The 24,388-nt window shown below is 42.1% G+C and overlaps 2 protein-coding genes across 2 annotated transcripts; both read right to left on the bottom strand.

The window, feature by feature from the left end:
• Positions 1–1,383: 1,383 nt before the first annotated feature.
• Positions 1,384–10,991, bottom strand: LOC130490475 (vomeronasal type-2 receptor 26-like). Its single transcript, XM_056864302.1, has 6 exons — positions 10,777–10,991; positions 7,585–7,876; positions 5,498–6,349; positions 4,868–5,095; positions 3,235–3,361; positions 1,384–2,294 (listed from the first exon to the last, which is right to left on the bottom strand). Exons 1-6 carry the CDS (start codon positions 10,989–10,991, stop codon positions 1,384–1,386), a joined length of 2,625 nt encoding a protein of 874 aa, XP_056720280.1.
• A 1,068-nt stretch (positions 10,992–12,059) lies between these two features.
• Positions 12,060–22,971, bottom strand: LOC130490474 (vomeronasal type-2 receptor 26-like). The gene is made up of 7 exons (XM_056864301.1): positions 22,757–22,971; positions 21,751–22,042; positions 19,567–20,331; positions 17,264–17,491; positions 16,427–16,553; positions 13,929–14,796; positions 12,060–12,132 (listed from the first exon to the last, which is right to left on the bottom strand). The coding sequence occupies exons 1-7, from the start codon at positions 22,969–22,971 to the stop codon at positions 12,060–12,062; spliced, it is 2,568 nt and encodes an 855-aa protein (XP_056720279.1).
• Between the last annotated feature and the right edge of the window lie 1,417 nt (positions 22,972–24,388).

The raw sequence follows: 24,388 nt of genomic DNA, 5'->3' as shown, positions 1-24,388 counted from the left end.
TCGAGTTGAGTGTCAACCCAAATCTCTTCATAACCTCTCCCAGAGGCTTTACATAGATGTTAAAAAGCATGGGGGGATGAGATAGAGCCGGAGCATCAAGATGGCGACAGAATAACACCCTCAGAGAGAGCCTCCTCTGTGTGAATTATCCATTTTCTCATTATTGTAGTTCTGTTTGGATTTTAGAACTACAGAAATTAATTTGAAACTGCCCTGAAGATGCTTGTCTTGTTTTGTTGGAGTGGTGGAGTCTGATCTGGAGAACCAGGTTTGATTCCCCATTCCTCCACATGACTGGCAGAGGCTAATCTGGTGAATTGGATTTGTTTCCCCACTCCTACACATGAAGCCAGCTGGGTGACCTTGGGCAAGTCATGCTCTCTCAGCCTCACCTACCTCACAGGGTGTCTGTTGTGGGGAGGGGAAGGTGATTGTAAGCCAGTTTGAGTCTCCCTTAAGTGGTAGAGAAAGTCGGCATATAAAAACCAACTCTTCTTCTTCTTCTTTTGTATTGAAACTTGCTAATGGAAGGGAGTACCCTGGCCATGTGATAAGCTTTTGTATTTGTATCAAATTATGCTTAGACAAATAGGCAAAGGAGAGGAGTACTCCATCTCAAAGACAGAATAACTGTATGATATTTGCCCTCCCAGCTGGGAGGCGCAGATCTGTTTAAAGGGCCCCCCGCGCGCCTTCAGGGAATCCCCCTGAAGGCGTGCGGGGGGCCAAATTTTCCCCCGAACTCCGGATCCCCCTGAATTTCCGGGGACCCAAAGCGGGGGAGTTCGGACTTCGGCACGGCCCAAATAAAAACGGGCCGAATTTTGCCGAAGCCGAACTATACCGAATTTATTTTTCAACAGCCCTACTTCAATGGCAAATTTTCAGCTAGAAGATAAGAACACCACTGTTTCATATACAGAGGCAAAGTTCTGTTACATTTCCATCAGAATACGGAGATCGCTGTTGGCATGAGAGACGGCCCAATAAATGTTGGGGTAATTATATTGTATTACTGCAATTATGTTGGTCATTGACTGCATTCAATAAATGATTATGATAACTATTCTGTACTGTATTAAGGGTGCAATAGCATTATGTCTTAAAAAAAACAAAGCAGTGTACTGTAATAATAATGAAAAAGTTTGAAATATTTCGAGAATTACCAAAATGTGACACAGAGACACAAAGTGAACACAGGCTGTTGGGGAAATGGTACCAATAGGCTTGATTGAAAATGCAATATTTGCAAATTGAAATAAAACAAGGTTGCCTATACAAGCATGTGGAAAAGCTTCCAAGAATCCTGTCCACATCCTCAAACTGCACAAGCAGAAAAGTTAGCAAACGTATCTCTGCATTACTGGAGAGAGAAAATTACCATTATACTCTTGGAGCTTTTGCTCGTATTAAGCCTTCCCTGTTGTTTAACTCCGGCCTCAGCCAAATTATATAGCATTTAGGGGCAAAAATTAAACTAAACAAACCAGCACAAGAACTTAAGATAGAGAAGATCTCCACAGCTACCATGGATTTTCCTTTGGTGCTCAAGTAGGTTGGAACAAAGGATAACCAAACACTGCAAAACACCAACATGCTGAAGGTGATAAACTTGGCTTCGTTGAAAGAATCAGGTAGCGTCCTGGCAAGGAAAGCCACAATGAAGCTGACAATGGCCAGGAAACCCATATAGCCCAACACACAGTAAAACAGAATCAAGGATCCTTCATTACATTCCAGTATCACTTCTTCAATGACTGAGTGCATGTCAACATCTGGGAAAGGAGGAGACATTGCCAGCCAGAGAGCACAAATTCCTCCTTGGACGAGAGAGCAGGAAAAAACAATGGAGATGGCCAGTCTTTTCCCCACCCATTTCCTTATCCTGCTTCCTGGTTTGGTAGCCATGAAAGCCAGAACCACAGTGATGGTCTTGGCCAGTACGCAAGAAATAGCCACTGAAAAGATGATGCCAAAAGCAGTTTGGCGCAGGAGGCAAGTCACCATCTCAGGCTGACCAATGAATAGCAAAGAACAGAGGAAGCAGAGCAGAAGAGAGACAAGGAGAGTGTAGGAGAGGCTCCGGTTGTTGGCTTTGACAATTGGAGTGTTGTGGTGCTTTATAAATGTTCCCAACACCAGAGCTGTGATCAAAGAGAATGAAACAGCAAAAAGGGCTAGGCTGAGTCCCAAAGGTTCTTCATAAGACAAGAAGGTGATATATTTGGGAATACAAAAATCCTGGTTTTTGCTTGGATAATTTTCATCTGTGCATTCGTAACAGTCATTCGAGTCTGAAAAAAGAAAATTTAAGGTTTCTTTCAAAATCTGATGGAACACATACTAGCACATTGTAACTGACTCCTACATACAGTTTTCCTCTTAAAATTGGAGTAGTTCAATGCTGATCTTCTGAAACATGACAGGAAGGTGATGATGGGAACTAATGTTCAGGATGCTACACAGTGTTCTCCAAAGCTATAAGATCTGAAAAGATTACAACTTTTTTGGTCTAGTGGAGTCACAATGATGTCTACAGCTATCACTACACATTGCTTAAATGAATATTGTAACCCATGGTTATTAAGACCAGACAAACTTTCTCTGTTTCCTTTGAAGACTCTAAGCAACCAACCACACAGAATTGTTTAAGTGTCAATTTCAAGGGACAATCCAACTTTTGGGATCACGGTTAACAACTTTGCTCCAACACAGGAAGATGGCCAGTGTGGTGTAGTGGTTAAGAGTGACAGCCTCTAACATAGAGAACTGAGTTTGATTCTCCTCTACTCCACATGAGCGGCAGACTGTAATCTAGAGAACCAGATTAGATTCCCCACTCCTCCAAATGAAGTCTGCTGAATGACCTTGGGCTAGTCACAGTTTCCTCAGAACTCTCTCAGCCTCATCAGCCTCACATGCTGCCTATTGTGGGGTGAGGGAGAAAAGGTGATTGTAAGCTGCTTTGAGATTCCTTTTGGTAGAGAAAAGCAGGGTATAAAAATCAACTCTTCTTCTCATCTGAACTTTCCTCCATTATCCCTTCAGGACAGGGAATCAATTCAGAAACATACACATGTGAGCAGCTGCTTCCTCTCAGCCCATGCCTCCCCGCTACCCTTTCAATCAATGTTCAAAATAAGAGTCCAGGTAATCATCATATGCTGATGGTTTTAAAAGCCTGTTCCTATGGCTGCAGCAAAATGGACAGATTACTCTGCACAATTATTTTACCCTTCTGGTCAGAAATTTTTCCTTCTGGACACGGGATGCAGTCATAGCAGCAAAATGGCTCTCCCTCCTTCACTTTCTTGCTGTATCCATGATGGCAACTCTCACAGCACACAGAAATTGGCTGGGCCTGATCGAGAAAATGACAGATGAGAACGATTGTATGCAGACCGATTATCTGAAATCCTTGAAGTTATTGTAAGAGTGAACTTGCATTTTGTTGCATTATCTTTAAGACTCAAATATTCTGTTTCATATATTTTTACATTTCATATATTCTGCTTGAACCTTTTACAATAAAAAGAACTTTGTTTAAGTTCACTAAATTCTGTCCTCACTGTCCTGCCTATAGTAGGTGAATAAGCTAAGTAAGATAAAATGCCACTTCTTAGGAAGGGGTCCATTCTAGAAGCTTATTCACTGCACGGCACAGACTGTTTCAAAATCAGACCCTCGAAAGCTTACTAGTGTCCAGTGAAAATCACCATTCAGTGGATTAATCTGGATAGCAGAAGGGTCATTTTAAAAGACAGGGCTCATCCAGTCCCATCCAGATGGATATACCCTCCAACTAAAAAAAAGGGGGACTTGACTTAACAGGTCCCCCCGTTGTGGACTTACCGGGCAAGATGCAAGGAAGGGGAGAGGCTCTGCAGGACTGGGCTGCTGCCCGTCGCCGTCTCGCGAGGCCACGCTGACCTCGCGGTTCTCCCCCTCCCTTCGCAGTGGCCGGGTGGGGTGTCCTGACGTCACCCCTCCCCGCACCGATTTAAAGCCAGCGCTGCCCGGCAGCCGTGGGTCCACAAAGCACTAGCTTCATCAATTGTTGATCCGGCTTCTCACCCAGGCAGATGAGCAATTTTCTTCAGAAAAGCCACCTTGGTCATGAGTTCGGCTCACTCGGATATCACCACCAGCCCATGAAAACCTGCTCTCAAACTGAAGGTCACCCTGAGTAGTGGCTTCATTTCCCTGCACCGTGATCATCTTCTGACATCAGATTTCTGATGACTTTAATAAAGGACTGTTCACAAAATGTCATTTGCCAGCAAAATAAAGGTTTTCTGTGCCTTATTTTTCCTGTGATTAGGCCATTTTCTTCAGTGTGGAAGCTAATTTGCATGGACATCATGCTATGCACCCGAGGTACGAACAGAGTCCCCAGACTTTGAGGTGCCAGCCTGCCAATCAGCTCTTTCCAACAGTTCTCAGTAACACTGACCTTCTGAACCTGAAAACTGATTGACAGCTCAGCTCACAAATGCTGGAGGATGGGGGTGATCCATTTGCAGGCCCATAAAATTGGACCCCAGGTCACAAGCTTCACCAAACTTTGGTGTCAGTCTAAGGAGAGTCCGTTGCAGCTGTGCTGCAAATTTGGTGTCTCAACCTCAAAAAACCCTCCCCCCAGAGACTTGAAAAAAATTCATAGGCTATAATGGACCAGAATTTGTTCGGGAACCCTGAAATAAAGCCGAATGCCCATTTACCATTATGTATATTCAGTGAATTCTGGTTTTAACCCCCCAAAATCGGGCCCAATAAACCCAAACCTGAAAAGTACCAATTTTTTTTTTTTTTTGCATACTCCTATCATCTACAGGTAAAAGACTTCTCAAGTTTCAGTGGACCCTACCTGGTTAAACCAGCTTGGCCATGTTATATCTTTCTCCTTGATGGTGAATGCACATTCTGGAGTAGTCTTAGCGTCCATTTTCCCCACTTTCACTCTGTGAAAGGATTGGTTGGAGGAAATAACCCAATTCATAATGTCATATCCAGCTTCCAATTCCCCATTCTCATTCAATGAAACTTTGTTCCCGGCACTGTCGTTAAATGCAATCCCTCTGAGGAAGTCATGGAGCTAAGAGGAAAAGGATAAATGTTTAGGAGTGACTTCCCACTCATGAAATGAAGACATTAAGTTGACTAAGCTTGGTTTTATTCATTAACTGCTGATCTGTGTACTTATTCACTTTCGCTCCTTAGTGCAGGCTATCCTGTCTGTTAGACTACAAAAGGTCTGTTGGTGTTAGAGGCAATCCCACCATGTCTTCAAACTTCAAATTGTATTGTTGCCACCTAGTAGTATGCTGAGAAGAAGGGGAAAACAGAGACTCCTGATTGAAATATGAATCAAAGCAAGATAAGGGAAGATAAAAATGGGACCACAGGAAGACTGTGAGGAGATTGTTTACTACACAGATTACAGCTTCTTGCAACATCTGCTGACGTGCTTTCCCATATTTGCTTCCTCAAGCCTCACCTGCCATTCCTCCTGCCCACGAACATTCAGCCCCATTCTCTTCATCATTGTTCTGTGCTTGCTTTGCAGTGAATGCATGGCATGTACAGCATGGGCCACGGCATAGACAGCGCTGTAGATGCTGTAGCTGTGGCTCGTCATCCTCATTTCAAAAAAAGTCCCAGGTAGACTTTCCAGCTTCTCTTCCCCTGTGCAGATATCGCCTTCCAAATCATCCAGAACTTGATCTTGGAATATACAGTTGAAAGCATGTTGCCAGAAGTCCTGGACAAAACCATCTCCTTTTGTGTTGGAAGGGTTGTAGTTCTTAATAAATTTCTGAAACTCTGGAAGATCGTTGGAGTGAACCGTGAAGGATAGAACACCATGGATTATGTCTGCATCCCAAGTCCTTTGATAGACCATTGAAACAAGCTCCATTTGAGCTGACAGTATCCACACTTTACCTTTGGTTTCCCAGAATCCTTGTGAAAGCTTTGGCAACCATCTCACATCATTGACAGAATAAGATTGTCCAAAAGACACAAATACATTGGCTTTGCTCTCCATGATTTTGACACATGTTTTTGCTCCCTGGTTCATCATATCTCTAAGCCCACCAACAAAATCTGACCTGGGACTTCTTTCTATCAGGGCAATACAAATACCATGTTGGGAAAACATTGAAGACAACGTTTGCACCACCCTTTCTCCATTGTTGTCATCCATCAAAAGAATCCCGACCCAAGTCCACTTGAAATGCAGCAGCAAAGCCGTGATCCCAACATACTGAAGTCTTTCATTCGGAGCCATCTGGTAAATGGAATAGCCTGGGGAGTTGTCCTTCATCACTGGAGCAGAGCCATAGGTGAGCTAAAGATAGATAAGGGGTGGAAATACAGAAGAAGATGTCTTTATTGCTCTCAAGTTTTCAAAGCAGTTTGCGTGTACATCTAATCACTCTTTACAACTCTTTCAGGTAGCATTCCTGTGTGATGCATAAGAGGATGAGACTGAGGGAATGGTGACTTGCATAGGTCTACCTAATCTGTAGGACTCAAGCAGGTCTTCTGCTTCCTACCTTTTTAAAATGCCATGTAAAGGTGTTCGAGATGCACTAAGAGTGAAGTATGGTTTTTCTATGTCTTCAGAGTTCAGAGGGTGGCAACTGTTGTGATTTTTAAGTTTGGGGTACTTAGCTAGGTACAGAAAGGACAGTTTATCTGGACGAGGCGGAATCCGTTATTGCAGAGCCCTTTTCACACCAGTAGAGACTGGTCCTCCATCACAACATACCTCAAAACGTTCATGATTCTGCCTTTACACCCCACACAAGATGTCAGAGACAAGGCTCTTTGTGTGCATTCATAGATATTTCTTTAGTGCTACACATTTAAATGTGGGGTGATCCCATTTTTTATCAATTGGGGTCCAAGCCAGTTTTATGTTTTCAGGTACTATTCACATAAAACCTGTTGTTGCAGGAAGCATTCTTGAAATACATTGTCAGTCAACATTCCCTTCACCATATGAAAATTTGGTAACCTTTTCACCACAAGGATAGTGAGAAGACACTGTGTGCCGATCCTTTATTTCTCTAAAAAACACTGGCTACAAAGGCAGATTGCCAAAGGTCATAGATACCTGTGTCCACTCCCCTCAGCATGAAAACACAGACATGTCCAGTACCAGTGGTGTAGGCTTTTTGGAGAATGGGAAGTTCTCCCTCAAGTCCTCATTATTGCCTAGACATGTTACTGAGATTGAAAGGTTTTCATTTTTGCTTCAGTAAAATTGAGGGTGGCCAGCTCCGAGTTAAGAGATTCCTGTAACTTTGAACACATCTACAGTATTGTGAGGAATGTTTATACTGTATGATGTTCTGCTACTACACAGCTGTCCTAGTTTTACATATCCTTTACAATCCACATGAATTACATCTGGATATGTTTCCATTTTTTTTCCTAGTTACAAATGAAACATAAAGATGGGGGGGGTCATTCAAAAAGTAACCCCTGTTTTTTTGAACTCCACAATCAGTTCTGGAAGAAAAAAATAATTTGTCAATGAGCTAGTAAATTCCCATACTGCAGACACACACATCTTACCTGTGGAACTTTGTAGGTGCCCAGTATAGTGGCAATATGAAGTGAGATGTCACTGTCCAGCCCTCCAATGACTGCTATCAGATTATTTTGGGTGTCACATTTGTAGTTGGGGACAAATTGGTCTTGTGAAGATATAAGTCGCATTGTGACATCATAGGTCCATCTTGCATTGAAATAGCTGTCAAAGATGTGGAAGCCCAAGGAGGAATTGGGTAATATCTGAGGGTTTTCATTGATCTCCTTTACTGCAAAGGCCAAGGCCAGGATGTGTTGGTAATTCTTAGGAACAACTCTGGAATGAGAGTTGCATGCTGTATCAGAAGGACACTAGACACTTTTGAAAATCATCACACTGTATTCAGCATCTCTTCCATTTTAATTATTTACTAGAGGAACACTTGCTTGCCAACCCCGTAACTCGCTGCACTCATTATAATGAACAATACTTTGAATCCTGAAGAAACAGTTCTGCCTCTTGCTGAAAGAGCTGCAGCAATAAAGGATGAAGCAACACCTAGAACGGTCTTCCTTTTCATTGATCTGTAGCCAAGGTTAGATTTATGCCATACCCCACCTTTCTCCCCAAGAGATACCCAAAGCAGCTCACATCCTCCTCCTGTCCTCAATTGTCACCTCACTACAATAACCCTGTGAGGAACTTTAGGCTGAGAAAGTGTGTCTAGCTGAAGGCCAGCCAGCAAGCTTCTGTAGCAGACTGGAGATCTGAACTTGGGTCTCTTGAATCCTAGGCAGACACTCTAACAACTACATCACACAGGCTCTGATAGGTCAGGGAAGTTGTTAGACTCCCTTTGTTTTGTCACAGAGGGGATATTCTCCACCATCCCTTTCTGTACTGCATGCCCTCACCTGCTTCTCATGAGTAAACCTTTGCTCCCATTGCAGATAGAAGAGAGATAGTCGAGAGCAAAACTGTATCAGGAAGATCCAATCCTCTTCATTTTGGGGACTGCAAATCCCAGCATAAGCCTGAAGTTGGTGGCCAACATTAAGGTTCCGAGGTGTATTTTCTGATGAGTTATGAGACAGAAAACCTTCAGTTCTATAACAATCTGCATGGGGGGTGTGGGGAGTGCTATGGTGATAATCTGGGCCAGCACGGTCCAGTTCACTTCATTGCTGACACTGCAACACCCTCAACCATTCTGAAGTTGATGGCCAATTTTGAATCATCCAGTTTTATTTTCTGATGAGCTGTGCCACACACAGACAGACTTAGCTTTCTTTGCAAATAGCATGGGGGTATTCTGGAGATAACCTGGACCAGGATGTTCTGATTTCTTTCATGTTTGGTGTTGTAACTCCACAAATCATCCTGAAGTCGGAAACCAATTTTGAGGTGCCTAGCTTTATTTTCTGAGGAGTTATGCCCTCCACAGGTGGATGGACAGATGGATGGACAGATGATCTTTTCTTTAATTATAGACTAAATTATCCATATACTAGCATTCTTGAAGCCGTTTCTGTTCTAAGATGGGGTGACACAAACCAACAATATGACTGTTTCAGTCATCAATGAATCTATAGATTGTCCACTGTTTCAGTTCTTACGAAACCCCTAAATGCCCCTCGATGTGTTGCTGGCGTTACTCTTCGTTCCGAGTTTGGCCAAATGTCACTTGAAGCTAGGGCATGGTTGGCCGCCTTTAAACTACACCTTAAACTGTGCTTTAGCACTGAGGGGTTCCTAGCTTCTCTGAAGCATGACCCTTTTAAATCCTCATGGCAAAAAATCTTAGATGAGAAACTGGCGTTGTTGGGCTTCTCGCAGGATATGTTATCAGATCTTGGGAAAACTGAAGCTTTTGCCAAAATTAAAAAGCGCATTAAAGAGCTCGATTATAACAGCACTACTTTTCGTGCTCGTCGTTTCTGTTCATCCCAGTTCTTCGGAATACCCCCTCCACGTGGTCTGCCTGCCTATACATATTATCTAACAACTCCTCGTCTCTGTAGAGCTTTTTGCTTGGCTAGATTGAATGCTAACCCTTCTATGGTAATGCAGGGCAGAATTCTGAATATACCATACTCAGACAGGATCTGCCCTTGCTCTTCTGGCTCTATTGACTCATTAGCCCATGCCCTTTTGGAATGCCGCTTTTATGAGGAACTTCGATCGCACTATATTTCCCCCCTTTTAATATACAAATCCAATGCCTCTGTGACTGACATAATGCCTTTTTTACTAAGTGATAGGGACCCCAAGGCTACATTGTCAGTGGCAAGATTTGTTTCAGTCCTTATATCCCTCCAACACTAGATATATGCTGCTCAAGATCAATTGATCAAGGAGCTTCTAAGGGATAAAAGGAAAGGAATATGACTGTTTATCCGACACTTTGTTGATATACCACTCATTATGATTATAGAATGCCAGCATATCCCAACTATATTTATTTACTTCAATTTCAGTCTAGTTTCTATGCAGGTTTATTTTTAATGAAATGGTACTGGTTAACACCATGGGTGATGTAGCATGGTACTTTATGGGTACATTCAAACAGTTTTCAATACCACGGACCCTGGCCTGGTTTTATGGGATGGGACTGGGAGGGACCATTCTTTGGTGGTTGGGAGTGGTGGGTTATACTTGGAATTACTAGTTTTGGCTTTTTAGACTTGACACATTAATTTTATTATTTCTGAATATGGCATACATTTAATATGCTGCATAGGGATGCTTGAACACCCTCGGTCTGGCTCAAGTCCTATTCACCAGCTGCAAACATGGAGCCCATTCTCAACCGACTATTCATTGACCAATTCATTGCTGTTCCAGAGGTTGCTTCAAGCCAATCGGAATGGGTATGGCTAAGTTGTGCAGTATACTTATTTTACATGAAGTCGCTATCATGGACAATTAGTCACGGGAAAGCCCTTTTTCTGTCAGACACTACAGAGACCTCCTGCCAGGCAGAGGAGATAACGCTAAAATAGGTGGACTAATAGTCTGACTAAATATATGTTTTCATGTGGTGGCAAGAAGAAGTACACAGAAGAACTAGTGATCAGTTAACATTCTCTGGAGTTTGGCTAATGGTGATAAAATACTGAGCCGCCAAATATGGACACATTATGCAAAATACATGCACTAGACCATAGCTGTTAGGAAGAATAATTTTAGTGTCCATAAAGAAAATGGAAGATCAACTTTAAAAAATAGCTGCTCACATAAGGTCTTCAAACACTGCCAGTTGGGAATATTCTTTGAATTCTACTGGATTTATGTTGAAGCTCAGAGAAGCAACACCACCAACAAAGAGGTCTCCTGACTGATGATACTGTTGAAGCGGAGGGTGTGGATTTCTGATCCTGCACTGAACAACACGAGCCTTGCATACCTTGTGAGGAAGGAGGAAAAGCTTCAGCAGCACAAATACCACCATCCTACATTCAAATATTCTCTCTCGAAAGAGATCCCAGTGTGATTACAGCAGCCTCAACTGAGTGAACATTCACTCTGCTGATAGACCTGGAGCCGTAAGTCTAAAACGCAAACTAACAGAAATCATACAGATGCATCTTTCTAGTCTCTGGTCCCAGTTCAGACAGCTATGGGGCAGATTTATGATATTTTTCAAGGACTGTAATATTAATTTTCCATGTGGCGTCTGGAAGTCCATGGGGATTTTGGCCAGCTGATTATGGTCCTTCTGATAATTGAAAGGAAGGTAGCAACAAATGCAAAATTGGAGATTCTCCACTAAACTCAAAAACAAACATGTTATCACATCTGAACTGAAGTTTTCTACTCCAGGCAATACTCCAGACAAGAAGAAAAGGCCATCTCAAACACAAGACCATGGCCTTCTGAAGCCAGAGTAAAAAGAATTATTTTCATCCTTTGGCTGATCCCTTTAAGTGAAGGATATGGATAAATGTTGCTGCATTTTAAAAAATGAGCAGGTTTTATATCTTAATGTATGCCAGCGAACAACACAAGGCAGGATTCAGAAAAAATGTTTCATTCTTTTGTTCTTCATAACCCCTATTTACTTTCTCCACCATCTTTATTCTTCCCTTCCACTCCTCCTTTCTATTTTTGTATAGAATGGTCTACTCTGCCCAGGAACATAGTTCAGACTCTCCGGTGTGCCAAACTTACCATCAACAGGGAAGTATATAAAAGTTAATGACCCATCATTCTAAGTGGACTTCATCACATTACCTATCTCCTTGTAATTGCTCATCCCATTGTAATAATTTACACAAAGAATTTACACTGGAAAGAGAATGGAATTCACACTCCCCTCTCATCCCATCTCCTCACCCACCTTGTAATCTTCCGTTTAAATTGAAACCCCAGTTTTATTGCCCTCCCCATTTCTGAGGAAAGGAGGTGTGACTCACAAAAGGTCGTATTGAAATAAATGTTATTAATCTTTAAATAGCCACTGGTCATCATCCTCTCAAGAGTTTATAGAGTGATATACCCATTGTAGAGTGTGGGGTAATCATGTAAGCAAACAATGTCTCCTGTATAGTTGGTGGTCATGGTTTTTCTTATTCATTGGAAACTGTAGACTTGGGTGATATAAAGAAGGTACAAGTTATTGAGATCACTACCTGAGACATCTGTCACTAGCAGCTATGGTAATAATTTGGAGCCTCTATCTTAAATAAATAACCTCCCCCTCCCAAGCCCCAGAAAGATTCCCCATGAACTACACTGGAGAAGGGAGGGACTGACATTCCCATCCCCTTTTAAAATGGTTTCCCTTCCCTTTCTACAGCTGTAGTCACTGATTCCCCAAAAAGCCAGGATTGCCAGCTGCAGTTTTAAATGTTACCTTTTGGAGCTGGAAAAAAGCCGGAAAATACTAGTAAAGTATTTTTTTGGCTTTCTTTCTTTCCGACTTTACCAAATCCACACCCCAACACATTACTGCTGCCCTATTCCTATTAGGGATATTGATGAATTACTATCACAAAGTTGCTCAGTTAGTGAAATTTGTGAACACACACAAGAAACACACAAGAAACACTCATGAGGCCATGCATATTAGAAAATGGAAAAACTGACTTTTATTGAAGTAGGTTCACATAAAGGAGAACATAAAAGCCTAATCTAAAGTATGCTTTTCCCTAAAACAACCATCTCACTTGTCTAGTATTGGGTGAATGCAAGTTTGATCTGGTCTGGTATGTTTAGACCCACCAGCAGGACCTCTCATAGGAGAGAAACTGGATGCCTCTTGCATGACCATGAGAAAATGGGGAAAACACAAAGGGATGAAAGGGAGGAGTCAGGGAAACTCCCACCTTAGACAAGGGAAAGTGTCCTCTTGTGAAAGAAGATAACACATGCAATCTGGCTCTAATGCAAAGAGAAATATAGTGCTCGCTAGTGTCAAGGGATGCTGAGTCTCCTTTACTTCAACAGTCCCACTAGTCCATTTTCAGCCCCTAATTTTCCTCCTACCCATGACTTGTTCATGCCTTCTTTGCACAACTCAAAATTATTATGAGGAATTCACGGCCATGGGGTTGGATCCAGTCAGGTTATTCATTTAATCTCACCCAGTTCCCCTCCTTACTACAGCCCTCACTTCAACTAAGCTTTATCCATGCAGGTCCAGTGATCCCCATCATAGCCTTTTCCGGATGATCAAAGGAGACCTCTCTTCCTTTCTTTTACACTGGAAAAATTGGCTGGATCTAACTAGTTTAGTTTGTTTTTAAAAGAATTAGATAAATTCATGGAGGATTGCTCCATCGTATACTATAAGCCCTGAAAGCTAAATGGAATCTCCATCTTGGCAAAATGTAGGAGAAGGTCTATACAGGGCTCTGCTGAGAGGGAAACTCTTGTGAACACACAGCCGAATGTGTGTTTTCAATGGGGCTTTTAGCAGTTTTCAAGCACCATGCTCTGAAACCAACTCGCAAGGTAGGACTGGAGCAATGCAGAACAGTGCCTCCCATTCCCAGTTTGTAAGATGATCCAGAAAGATACCATAAATTTTTGTAATTGTAAGCCACAGAGAGGTCCAAGAGGATGAATAGAGTTGCACCCCCACTGTGCATCTTCCGGTGCATGTAATCCACCAGGGTGAGCGAGGCCATTTCACTCCCAAAACTACATCTGAAAAGAGCAGCAAAGAACAATTGAGGTGGTCCATCCTTTTCCCCACCCACTTCCTCGCACTGTTTCTGATTCGATAGCAACGAAACCAGTACTGTTAAGATTTGTACTGGGCACCTGCTAAGAGGAAAACCCTCGGAAACATTCTAATGAGAGCCAACATATCTCTGCATTACTGGAGAGAGGAAATTACAGTTATTCACTTGGACTTTTTGCTCGTATTAATCTTTCCCTGTTGTTTAATTCAGGCCTCAGCCAAATTATATAGCATTTGGGAGCAAAAATTAAACTAAGCAAACCAGCACCGGAAGTTAAGATAGAGAAGATCTCCACAGCTACCATGGATTTTCCTTTGGTGCTCAAGTAGGTTGGAACAAAGGATAACCAAACACTACAAAACACCAACATGCTGAAGGTGATAAATTTGGCTTCGTTGAAAGAATCAGGTAGCTTCCTGGCAAGGAAAGCCACAATGAAGCTAACAATGGCCAGGAAACCCATGTAGCCCAACACACAGTAAAACAGAATCAAGGATCCTTCATTACATTCCAGTATAACTTCTTCAGTGACTGAGTACATGTCAACATCTGGGAATGGAGGAGACGTTGCTAGCCAAAGAGCACAAATTCCTCCTTGGACAAGAGAGCAGGAAAGAACAATGAAGTTGGCCAGTCTTTTCCCCACCCATTTCCTTATCCTGCTTCCTGGTTTGGTAGCCATGAAAGCCAGAACCACAGTAATGGTCTTGGCCAGTACACAAGAAATCGCCACTGAAAAGATAGTGCCAAAAGCAGTCTGGCGCAGGAGGCAGGTCACCATCTCAGGCTGGCCAATGAATAGCAAAGAACACAGGAAGCAGAGCAGAAGGGAGACGAGGAGAGTGTAGGAGAGGCTCCGGTTGTTGGCTTTGACAAGTGGAGTGTTGTGGTGCTTGATAAATGTTCCCAACACCAGAGCTGTGATCAAAGAGAGAGAAAGAGCAAAGAGGGCTAAGCTGAGTCCCAAAGGTTCTTCATAAGACAAGAAGGTGATGTACTTGGAAATACAAAAATCCTGGTTTTTGCTTGGAAATTGTTCATCTGTGCATTTATAGCAGTCATTCGAGTCTGAAAAGTGAAAATTTAAGGTGACGATTGGAACTAAAGTTCAGGATGCTACACAACATTCTCCAAAGCTGAAAAGAATTAGAGCTTTGTTGATCTAGAGAAGCCACAATGATGTTTAGAGCTGACACTGACCATAGCTTAAATGAATATTGTAACCCATGGTTATAAAGACACACACACCCTTTCTCTGTTTCCGTTGAAGACTCTAAGCAGCCAACTGCACAGTAGTGATTAAGTGTCAATTTCAAGGCACAATCCAAGTTTTGGGATCACAGTGAGCAACTTTACTCCAACACAGGAAGATGTCCAGTGTGGTGTAGTGGTTAAGAGCGGCATCCTCTAATATTGAGAGCCGGGTTTAATTACCCGCTACTCCACATGAGTGACAGACTCTGATCTGGAGAACCAGATTAGATTCCCCACTCGTCCAAATAAAGCCAGCTGAGTGACCTTGGGCTAGTCACAGTTTTCTCAGAACTCTCTCAGCCTCATCTGCCTTACAAGGTGTTTGTTGTGGGAGGGGGGGAAGAGAAGGTGATTGTAAGCTGCTTTGAGACTCCTTTTGGTAGAGAAAAGCATGGTATAAAAACAAAGTCTTCTCCTTCTCATCAGAACTTTCCACCATTATTCCTTCTGGACAGGGAATCCATTCATATACATATACATCAAATTATATCCTGATCGGAGAGACTCTGCCCCTGCGGTTCAGAATCTCAAGATTCGCTTATGCATATTACATTGGAATTCCGCCTGGGTGAGGGCCCTCTTAATGACTGTCTATTAGATCTGCTTGATACCGAAATAGTCAATAATAAAAGCCAAATATTATTTGTTCCATTGTCTGATGCTAAGGCTGAAACAACTGCTTCAGCAAAAATTTTGGTAACATTATTGAGATGGGGATCCATGAAGCCTGTCTAATATTTTAAGTTGTGGTTGTGATTGCGGCTTTATTTAGTGAATGGTCAATGATTATGACTATTATTAATGGAAGCAATCGACTATTCCAGAATTAGAAAAGTGGCAACAAAAAATGGAAGAATTTGCGGTGACGGACAGACTAACTAATATGTTGAAAGGAAGACTAATGGAAGATATACAGAAGAAATGGGGAAATTACTTTGAATATGCTAACTAGAAAGTTTAGATTGATTTATAACAGAGATAGAATATGATGCTTGGAATAAGATAAACTTAGAATATAAACATAGATAAAAGCAACAACTATTAATTGGTTAATTGAGAGTATTAAGGGAACATCACAATAATAATGGAGTAATGTTTAAGGTATATGTTGACCCCAGAAGTAAGTGTAAACTGTGTGGATGGAAGTGTATGCATATGTTTGTTTGTTATATATTTTTGAAAACGTTAATAAAATATCTTTAAAAAATGATTATGACTATTATTGTTTATTGTATTACTGACCAACTGAATAGGCAGGTCATTTTAACCTTTGTTTAATTTCTATAATGTGGTATATTTATATGTTCTATATTTATTTGTATTTTATATATTTGTATATTTCTGAGCCCAACAGGGGCCTAGAAGCCAGGTAATCATCATGTGATTACGTTTTTAAAAGCCTGTTTCTACAGCTGCAGCCAAATGGACTGCAAATATTTCTTACCCTTCTGGTTGGAAATCTTTCCTTCTGGGCATGCGATGCAGTCATAGCAGCAAAATTGCTCTCCCTCCTTCACTTGCTTGCTGTAACCAAGATGGCAACTCTCACTGCACACAGAAATCGGCTGGGCCTTATCAAGAAAATGACAGATGAGAACGATTGTATTCAGACTTATTATCAGAAGTCCTTGAAGTTATTAAAAAATGTGAAAAACCTTACACAAATGTTGAAGTTTGAGTTATATTCACTATCCATAGCAAAACAACACACACACCAAAAAATCTGTGTTTGTGGTGACAGATATCAGTGTGCATCTCAACATCCCAAGCATAGAGACAGTTGCACATGACATAATGTAGTTAGTTAGTTAGTTAGTTAGTTAATCCCTTTCTTCAATACCAAGTAATTTATACCAGTTCCGATACTTTCTAAAGGCGTTCTTCTTATTTTATATTTGAAACAACATAAGGCATGTTTGAAGCCTAGATGTTAGGAAAATGGCATCAACTTGAAAAGAAACATCTACAATTTCAAAATGTTTTTGTTATTTGGGTTATTATTATTTTATCTCTGAGTACATATCTGACTGAGGTGAGGTCAGTATTCTCCCCTGTGGCCCATTGTTTGCACCAGATTAATGATTTCTATCGCGCTCCACTTCAGTGATTCCCGGGATCAGACCCCTTTGCAAAAACTAAAGGGATTTTGACCCCATTATGTTATACTGGCTTGGAGAACAAAGCAGATGAATGGCAAAACCAGACCACTGAAAACTTACTAGTGTCTGAGACTCAGTGCTCATCTACAGCTAAAAGGCTTCTCAAGTTTCACTGGATCTACCTGGTTAATAAAGCTCGGCCATGTTATATCTTTCTCCTTGATGGTGAATGCACGTGCTGGAGCAGTCCAAGGATCCACTTTCCCCACTTTCAACCTGTGAAAGGATTGGTTGGAGGAAATAACCCAATTCATAATGTCATATCCAGCTTCCAATTCCCCATTCTCATTCAATGAAACTTTGTTCCCGACGCTGTCGTTAAATGCAACCCCTCTGAGGAAGTCGTGGAGCTAGAAGAAAAAGGAGAAGTTTTTAGAAAAGGCAGCAACTGGGCCACAGTGTGTTGGATCCTGGGCTGCCCACTCCTGAAATGAAGACATGACACCCAAAAGATGGGTTGAGCTTGGTTTATTCATTAACTGCTAATCTGTGTACTTATTCGCTTTCGCTCCTGCCTTCGTGTTGGCTATCCTGTCTGTTAGGCCTCAAAAGTCCGGCTGGTGTTAGACGCAATCCCACCACAACTTGACACTTCAAACTTTATTATTGCCAACTAGTGGTATGCTGAGAAGAGTGGCTTACAGCGCATTCCTGAGATTTGGCATGGGGGAACGGCGGGTAGGAGGCGCAGCTGCACCGCCTCCTAAAGCCATTCCCCGCACGCCAAAAAACAAAACAAAAAGCCTTTAAGCAGCTTTTTTGGTAAAATGGGGCCTTTTTGCCCCATAGAGAAAAGCTAGGCTGTGTCTGCTAAAAAGCAGGCACAGTCTCGCTGCTCTCCCCACTGGTGTTCATGGGTCGAAAGGGGACAGGAAGCTGCCTAACAGCAGTTCCTCCCCCAGCCCACCCCAGGAACACCTTCCGGGAAGCTGGAACACCACCCGGGACACAGAAGCAGCCTTCTAGGCTGGTGGGACACCAGCAGAAGACCCCATTAGCATCCTGGGCCGGTGCTGCTGTGGCAGCACCTAGCGTCTGGGCCTTCCCGCAGGCGTTCGGGCCACTAACGCTGGTACAAGTAGCCAGGATGCTGGCGCTGGGGGCCCGGAGGCCAATGCAGATCCTTCCTGGCCTCCTAAGGGCTTTGGCCTCTTAGAGCTCAGGAATGCACTGTTAGTGGTTAAAAGTGGCAGACTCTAATATGGAGAACCAGTTTGATTCCCCACTCCTCCACATGAGTGCCGGTCTCTAATCTGGTGAACCGGGTTTGTTTCTCCATTCCTCCACATGAAGCCTGCTGGCTAACCTTGGGCTAGTCTCAGTTCTCTCAGAACTCTCTCACCCTCACCTACTTCACAAGGTGCCTGTTGTGGGGAAGGGAAGGCAATTGTTATCTGCTTTGAGACTCCTTAAAGGTAGAGAAAAGGGGGGTATAAAAGCCATCTCTTCTTCTCCTCCTCCTCCTTCTGCTTCTACCATCCTCCCCAACCCAAGGATGGGGAATCAGTGAAGGACACACATATACAAAACTTAACCTTAGACAACACAACCTCAAATTGGAACCAAAGAAGTGATTAGAGTCTTTACTGTCTCTCTGAGGCCTTCTGAAGTCTCCCACATTCTCTGGTGGCTTGGCTGGTTCTCTGTGCTGCTTTCCAGGCTGTGTGTGTGTGCATATGTGTGCATGTGTGTGTGTTGCTGCTGATCTCCAGAGGCCACAGGCTGCAGCTCTCTTAAAGCACCTTCTCAGGACATTCTGTTCTCTGCCCTCAGACCCAAATGGTGTCCCTCTTCCTTTCCTCCTCAGAACCCTCTCTTTTCCTTCAGACTCTCCTAGGGCTCCCTCTCGCTTCTCCCCAAACTCCAGTAGAGGGTCTAACCCACAAGGTTACACTGATTACAAAAAATGAAAGTGTGAATCAATAATGGTGAACTCAGAGTGGGGCATAGCCACAAGACCAGAAGGAGAAGATGCTGTTACCTCCCATCAGAACTGGGGCAGCTTTAATGGCTAAGACAAGAATAAGACTGGGCTCTACAAACAGGAGAGAACATTTCCAGTGCAGTGTTAAGCAGAATTCAATGATTTAGAAGGATATAAATCTTCTTAGGATTGCACTGTATATGAATTTAAAGGACAATAGTACAAAATATGAACGCATCAGGTTTGGTGGCCACTGGGGAAAACAGAGTCTGCTGATTGAAACATGAACCAAAGAAAGATAAGTGAAGATGAAAATGGGAGCACAGGAACAGAGTGAGTAAACTGTTTACTACGCAGTTTATAGCTTCCTGTGACGTGCTGATGTGCTTTCCCATTTTTGCTTCCTCAAGCCTCACCTGCCATTGGTCCTGCCCATGAAAATTCAGCCCTTCTGTTCATCCTTGTTCTGTGCTTGCTTTGTAGTGAATGCATGGCATGTACAGCATGGGCCACGGCATAGACAGCACTGTAGATGCTGTAGCTGTGGCTAGTCATGCTCATTTCAAAAAAAGGCCCAGGTAGACTTTCCAGTTTCTCTTCCCCTGTGCAGATATCGCCTTCCAACTCATCCAGAGCTTCATCTTGGAATACACAGTTGAAAGCATGATGCCAGAAGTCCTGGATAAAGCCATCTCCTTTTGTGTTCAAAGGGTTTTGGTTCTTAACAAATTTCTGAAACTCTGGAAGATCATTGGAGTGAACGGTGAAAGACAGAACACCATGGATTATGTCTGCATCCCAAGTCCTTTGATAGAGCATTGAAACTAGCTCCATTTGAGCTGACAGTATCCACACTTTACCTTTGGTTTCCCAGTGTCTTTCTGACAGCTGTGGCAACCATCTCAAATCATTGACAGAATAAGATTGTCCAAAAAACACAAATACATTGGCTTTGCTCTCCATGATTTTGACATATGATTTTGCACCCTGGTCCATCATGTCTGAAATCCCACCCACAAAATTTGACCTGGGACTTCTTTCTATCAGAGCAATACAAATACCATGCTGGGAAAACATTGAAGACAACGTTTGCACCACCCTTTCTCCATTGTCGTCATCCATCAAAAAAATCCCGACCCAAGTCCACTTGAAATGCAGCAGCAAAGCTGTGATCCCAACATACTGAAGTCTTTCATTCGGAGCCATCTGGTAAATGGAATAGCCTGGAGATTTGTCCTTCATCACTGAAGCAGAGCCATAGGTGAGCTAAAGATAGATATGGGGTGGAAAGACAGAAGAAGAAGAAGATGGCTTTTTTTCTCTGAAGCTTTCAAAGCATTTTGCATACGTATCTAAGATATTCCTTGGCTCCACCATCAACCAAAAGGGAGACTGCAGCCAAGAAATCAGAAGGAGATTGAGACTAGGAAGGGCAGCTATGAAGGAGCTAGAAAAGATTTTGAAGTGTAAGGATGTGTCACTGGCCACCAAGACTAAATTAATTCATACCATCATATTTCCTATTACTATGGATGAGTGTGAAAGCTGGACAGTGAAGAAAATAGATTCCTTTGAAATGTGGTGTTGGAGGATTCCATGGACTGCCAAAAAACAACAACAGTGGGTTATAGATCAAATCAAGCCTGAACTGACCCTAGAAGCTAAAATGACTAAACTAAGGTGATTGTATTTTGGTCACATCATGAGACGACAAGAGTCACTGGAAAAGACATTCATGCTAGGAAAAGTTGAGGGCAGCAGGAAAAGAGGAAGACCCAACAAGACATGGATTGACTCAATAAAGGAAGCCACAGCCCTCAATTTGCAAGATCTGAGCAAGTCTGTCAAAGATAGGACATTTTGGAGGACTTTCATTCTCAGGGTCACCATGAGTCAGAAGCGACTTGACGGCATTTAACACACTCACACATTTAAATGTGGTGTGTGTTCGTTACTTATCAGCTGGGGTCCAATCCACCTTTATGTTTTCAGGTAATATTTACATGAAACCTATTGTTGAAGGAAACATTCTTGAAATACATTGTCACTCAGCATTCCCTTCTCCATATAAAATGTCAGTAAATTTTCACTACAAGGATAGTGAGAATAAATGCTTTTAGGGGTTTCACTTTGTGTCTTATAGATCCTATATTTCTACACAAAACAAAGTGGGTAAAAAGGCAGATTCCCAGAGGTCTTCATATATACAAGTCCCTACCCCCGTGACTGAGAAAACTTAGGCATATCCAGAACCAGTGGTGCAGTCTTTTTGGAGAATGGAAAGTTCTCTCTCAAGCCCTCATTATTGCCTAGATAGGTTATTGAGATTGATAGGTCTTTGTTTTAGCTTCAGTAAAATCTAGGGGTGGCCAGCTCTAGGTGAGGAGATTCCTGAAACTTTGAACCCATTTACAATATTGTGAGGAATGTTTATACTGTATAATGTTCCCTTTCTACCCAGCTGTTCTTACTTTACAATACTTTGACAATCCACATGAATTACATCTGGATACCCTTCCATTTTTTTCTTCTACTTAAAAATGAACCCTAAAGTTAGGGGGGTCATTCAAAAAGTAAGTCCTTTCTGATTATTTATTTTTTGAACTCCACAATCAGTTCTGGAAGAAAAAAAATGATGTGTCAATGAGATCTAAAATTCCCATACTGCAGACCCACACATCTTACCTGTGGAACCTTGTAAGTGCCCAGTATAGTGGCAACATGAAGTGAGATGTCACTGTCCAGCCCTCCGATGATTGCTATCAGATTATTCTGGGTATCACATTTGTAGTTGGGGACAAATTGGTCTTGTGAAGAGGTAAGTCGCATTGTGACATCGTAGGTCCATCTTGCATTGAAATAGCTGTCAAAGATGTGGAAGCCCAAGGAGGAATTGGGTAATATCTGAGGGTTTTCATTGATCTCCTTTACTGCAAAGGCCAAGGCCAGGATGTGTTGGTAATTCTTAGTTACAACTCTGGAATGAGATTTGCATGTTGTATCAGAAGGACACTAGACACTTTTGAAAATCATCACACCAAATTCTGCATCTACTGAATAAACAGTTCTGCCTCCCACTGAAAGAGCTGCAGTAATAGAGGAGGATCAGAATTACCATCTATTAATACAATGCAATACACAATATATAATACACAATATATATACACCATATGAAACAGCATAGCACACTATAAGCCAACAATTATGGCTGATGTCATCCATGTGATTAACTAGTGGAGATCCATCCAAAATTCCAGCTTTACAAGTCCAAAAATGTCTGTTATGTCTGTGTTTGATCCAAATGACTCTTCTTTAGGATTAATAACAGGCAGAATAATAGCACAACAGGAAACATGCCCTCTGGATTAGGTTCAACATTTTCGCCAAGTTATGCCTTCTTCAGCCTCCTACTTTGAAAATTATACAGGTCACCTCTGAGTGTTCATACAATAGATATGTCTTAACCAGATGGCGCACGTGTGATCTTTCCCTAGCTCTGCCTCAAAAACCTCTCGCCAGAAGAGAAGGGGGACTTGGCAACCCTAGTTTTGGCTAATGGTGATAAAATACTGGGCCACCAAATATGGACACATTATGCAAAATACATGCACGAGACCATAGCTGCTAGGACGAATGACTCCAGTGACCATAAAGAAAATGGAAAATCAACTTTAAAAAAATAATTGCTCACATAAGGTCTTCAAACACTGCCAGCTGGGAATATTCTGTGAAGTCTATTGGATTGATGTTGAAGCTCAGAGAAGCAACACCACCAACAAAGAGGTCTCCTGACTGATGATACTCTTGAAGTGGAGGATGTGGATCTCTGATCCTGCACTGAACAACATGAGTCTTGCATACCTTGTGAGAAAGGAGCAAAAGCTTCCGCAGCAAAAATACCACCATCTTAAATTCAAATATTCTCTCTAGAAAGAGATTCCACTTTTACTACCAAAAAGACAATCCACAGACTATCTGTGATTACAGCAGCCTCAACTGAGTGAACATTCATTCTGCTGCTAGACCTGGAGCCGTAAGTCTAAAACACAAACTAACAGAAAACATAAAGATGTGTCTTTCTAGTCTTTGGTCCGGGTTCAGAAAGCTATGGGGCAGATTTATGCCATTTTTCACAGACTGTAATATTAATTTTACATGTGGAGTCAGGAAGTCCATGGGGATTTTGTCAAGCTGATTATGGTCCTTCTGATAATTGAAAGGAAGGTGATAACAAATTTAAAATTGGAGATTACCCGCTAAACTCCAGAAAAACATGTTATCACATCTGAACTGAAGTTTTCCACCCCAGACAGTTCTCCAGACAATACTCCAGGCAATCCTTCAGACAAGGAGAAAAGGCAATCTCAACTACAAGACCATGCCCTTCTGAAGCCGGAGTGAAAAGAAATATTTTCATCCTTTGGCTGGTCTGTTGAAGTGTACGATATGGACAATTGTTTCTGCTTTAAAAAATGAGCAGGTTTTCTGTCTTAATGTATACAAGTGAACAACAAAAAACTGGATTCAGAACGAAATATATTTAATTATTTTGTTCTTCTTATATCTCCTATATACTTTCTCCACCATCTTTATTCCTCCCATATACTCTTCTTTGTATTTTTGTTTAGATTGGTCTAGTCTGCCCAGGAACAGTTTGATTGCTCTCCCTGTTTCTGAGGAGATGAAGTGTGACTCACAAAAGGTCATATTGAAATAAACTTTATTCATCTTTTAGGTGCCACTGGCTTTCATCCTCTCAAGACTTGAAAGAGTGATATACCCACTGTAGTGTGTGGACTAGTCCTGTAAATAAACAATGTCTCCTGTAAAGTTGGTGGTCTTAGTTTTTCTTGCTCACTGGAAGCTGTAGACTTAGGTGATATAAAGAAGGTACAAGTTATTGAGATCACTACCTGAGACATCTACTTTTTCTCCCCTTCCCCTTGTTTTCTAATATACAATATAATGGCAACTTCTGGAAGATTCTAAAGGTTTCCCACTGTTTTCTGACATTGTGGCGGGAGCTAATAAAAGTTACTATGTGTCTTTTGGTTTGGTGGTATTCTTTGGACCAGCACAGCTACCTACAACCTTTCTCACTAAAATGGTTGTCTTCGTGCAGTGGGTAAATTTCTTACTGCATGTTGTGTTTGTACAGCATTTTCCTTCCACTTAATCTAGTGCTTGATCTTTCTAATCACACTGAAGTTATCGGTGAATGCATCCAGAAGTTCATTGGTCGTGGAAAGTGCCGTCAAGTCACAGCTGATTTACGGCGATCCCTTGGGCAAGACAGTAGGGTTGCCCCTTGGGCACGAAAGTA

This window comes from Euleptes europaea, chromosome 18, assembly GCF_029931775.1.
Source record: "Euleptes europaea isolate rEulEur1 chromosome 18, rEulEur1.hap1, whole genome shotgun sequence".
NCBI classification, from domain to species: domain Eukaryota; kingdom Metazoa; phylum Chordata; class Lepidosauria; order Squamata; family Sphaerodactylidae; genus Euleptes; species Euleptes europaea.
The sequence above is the reverse complement of the archived record's forward strand: the minus strand, read 5'-3'. Positions and strand labels throughout refer to the sequence as shown.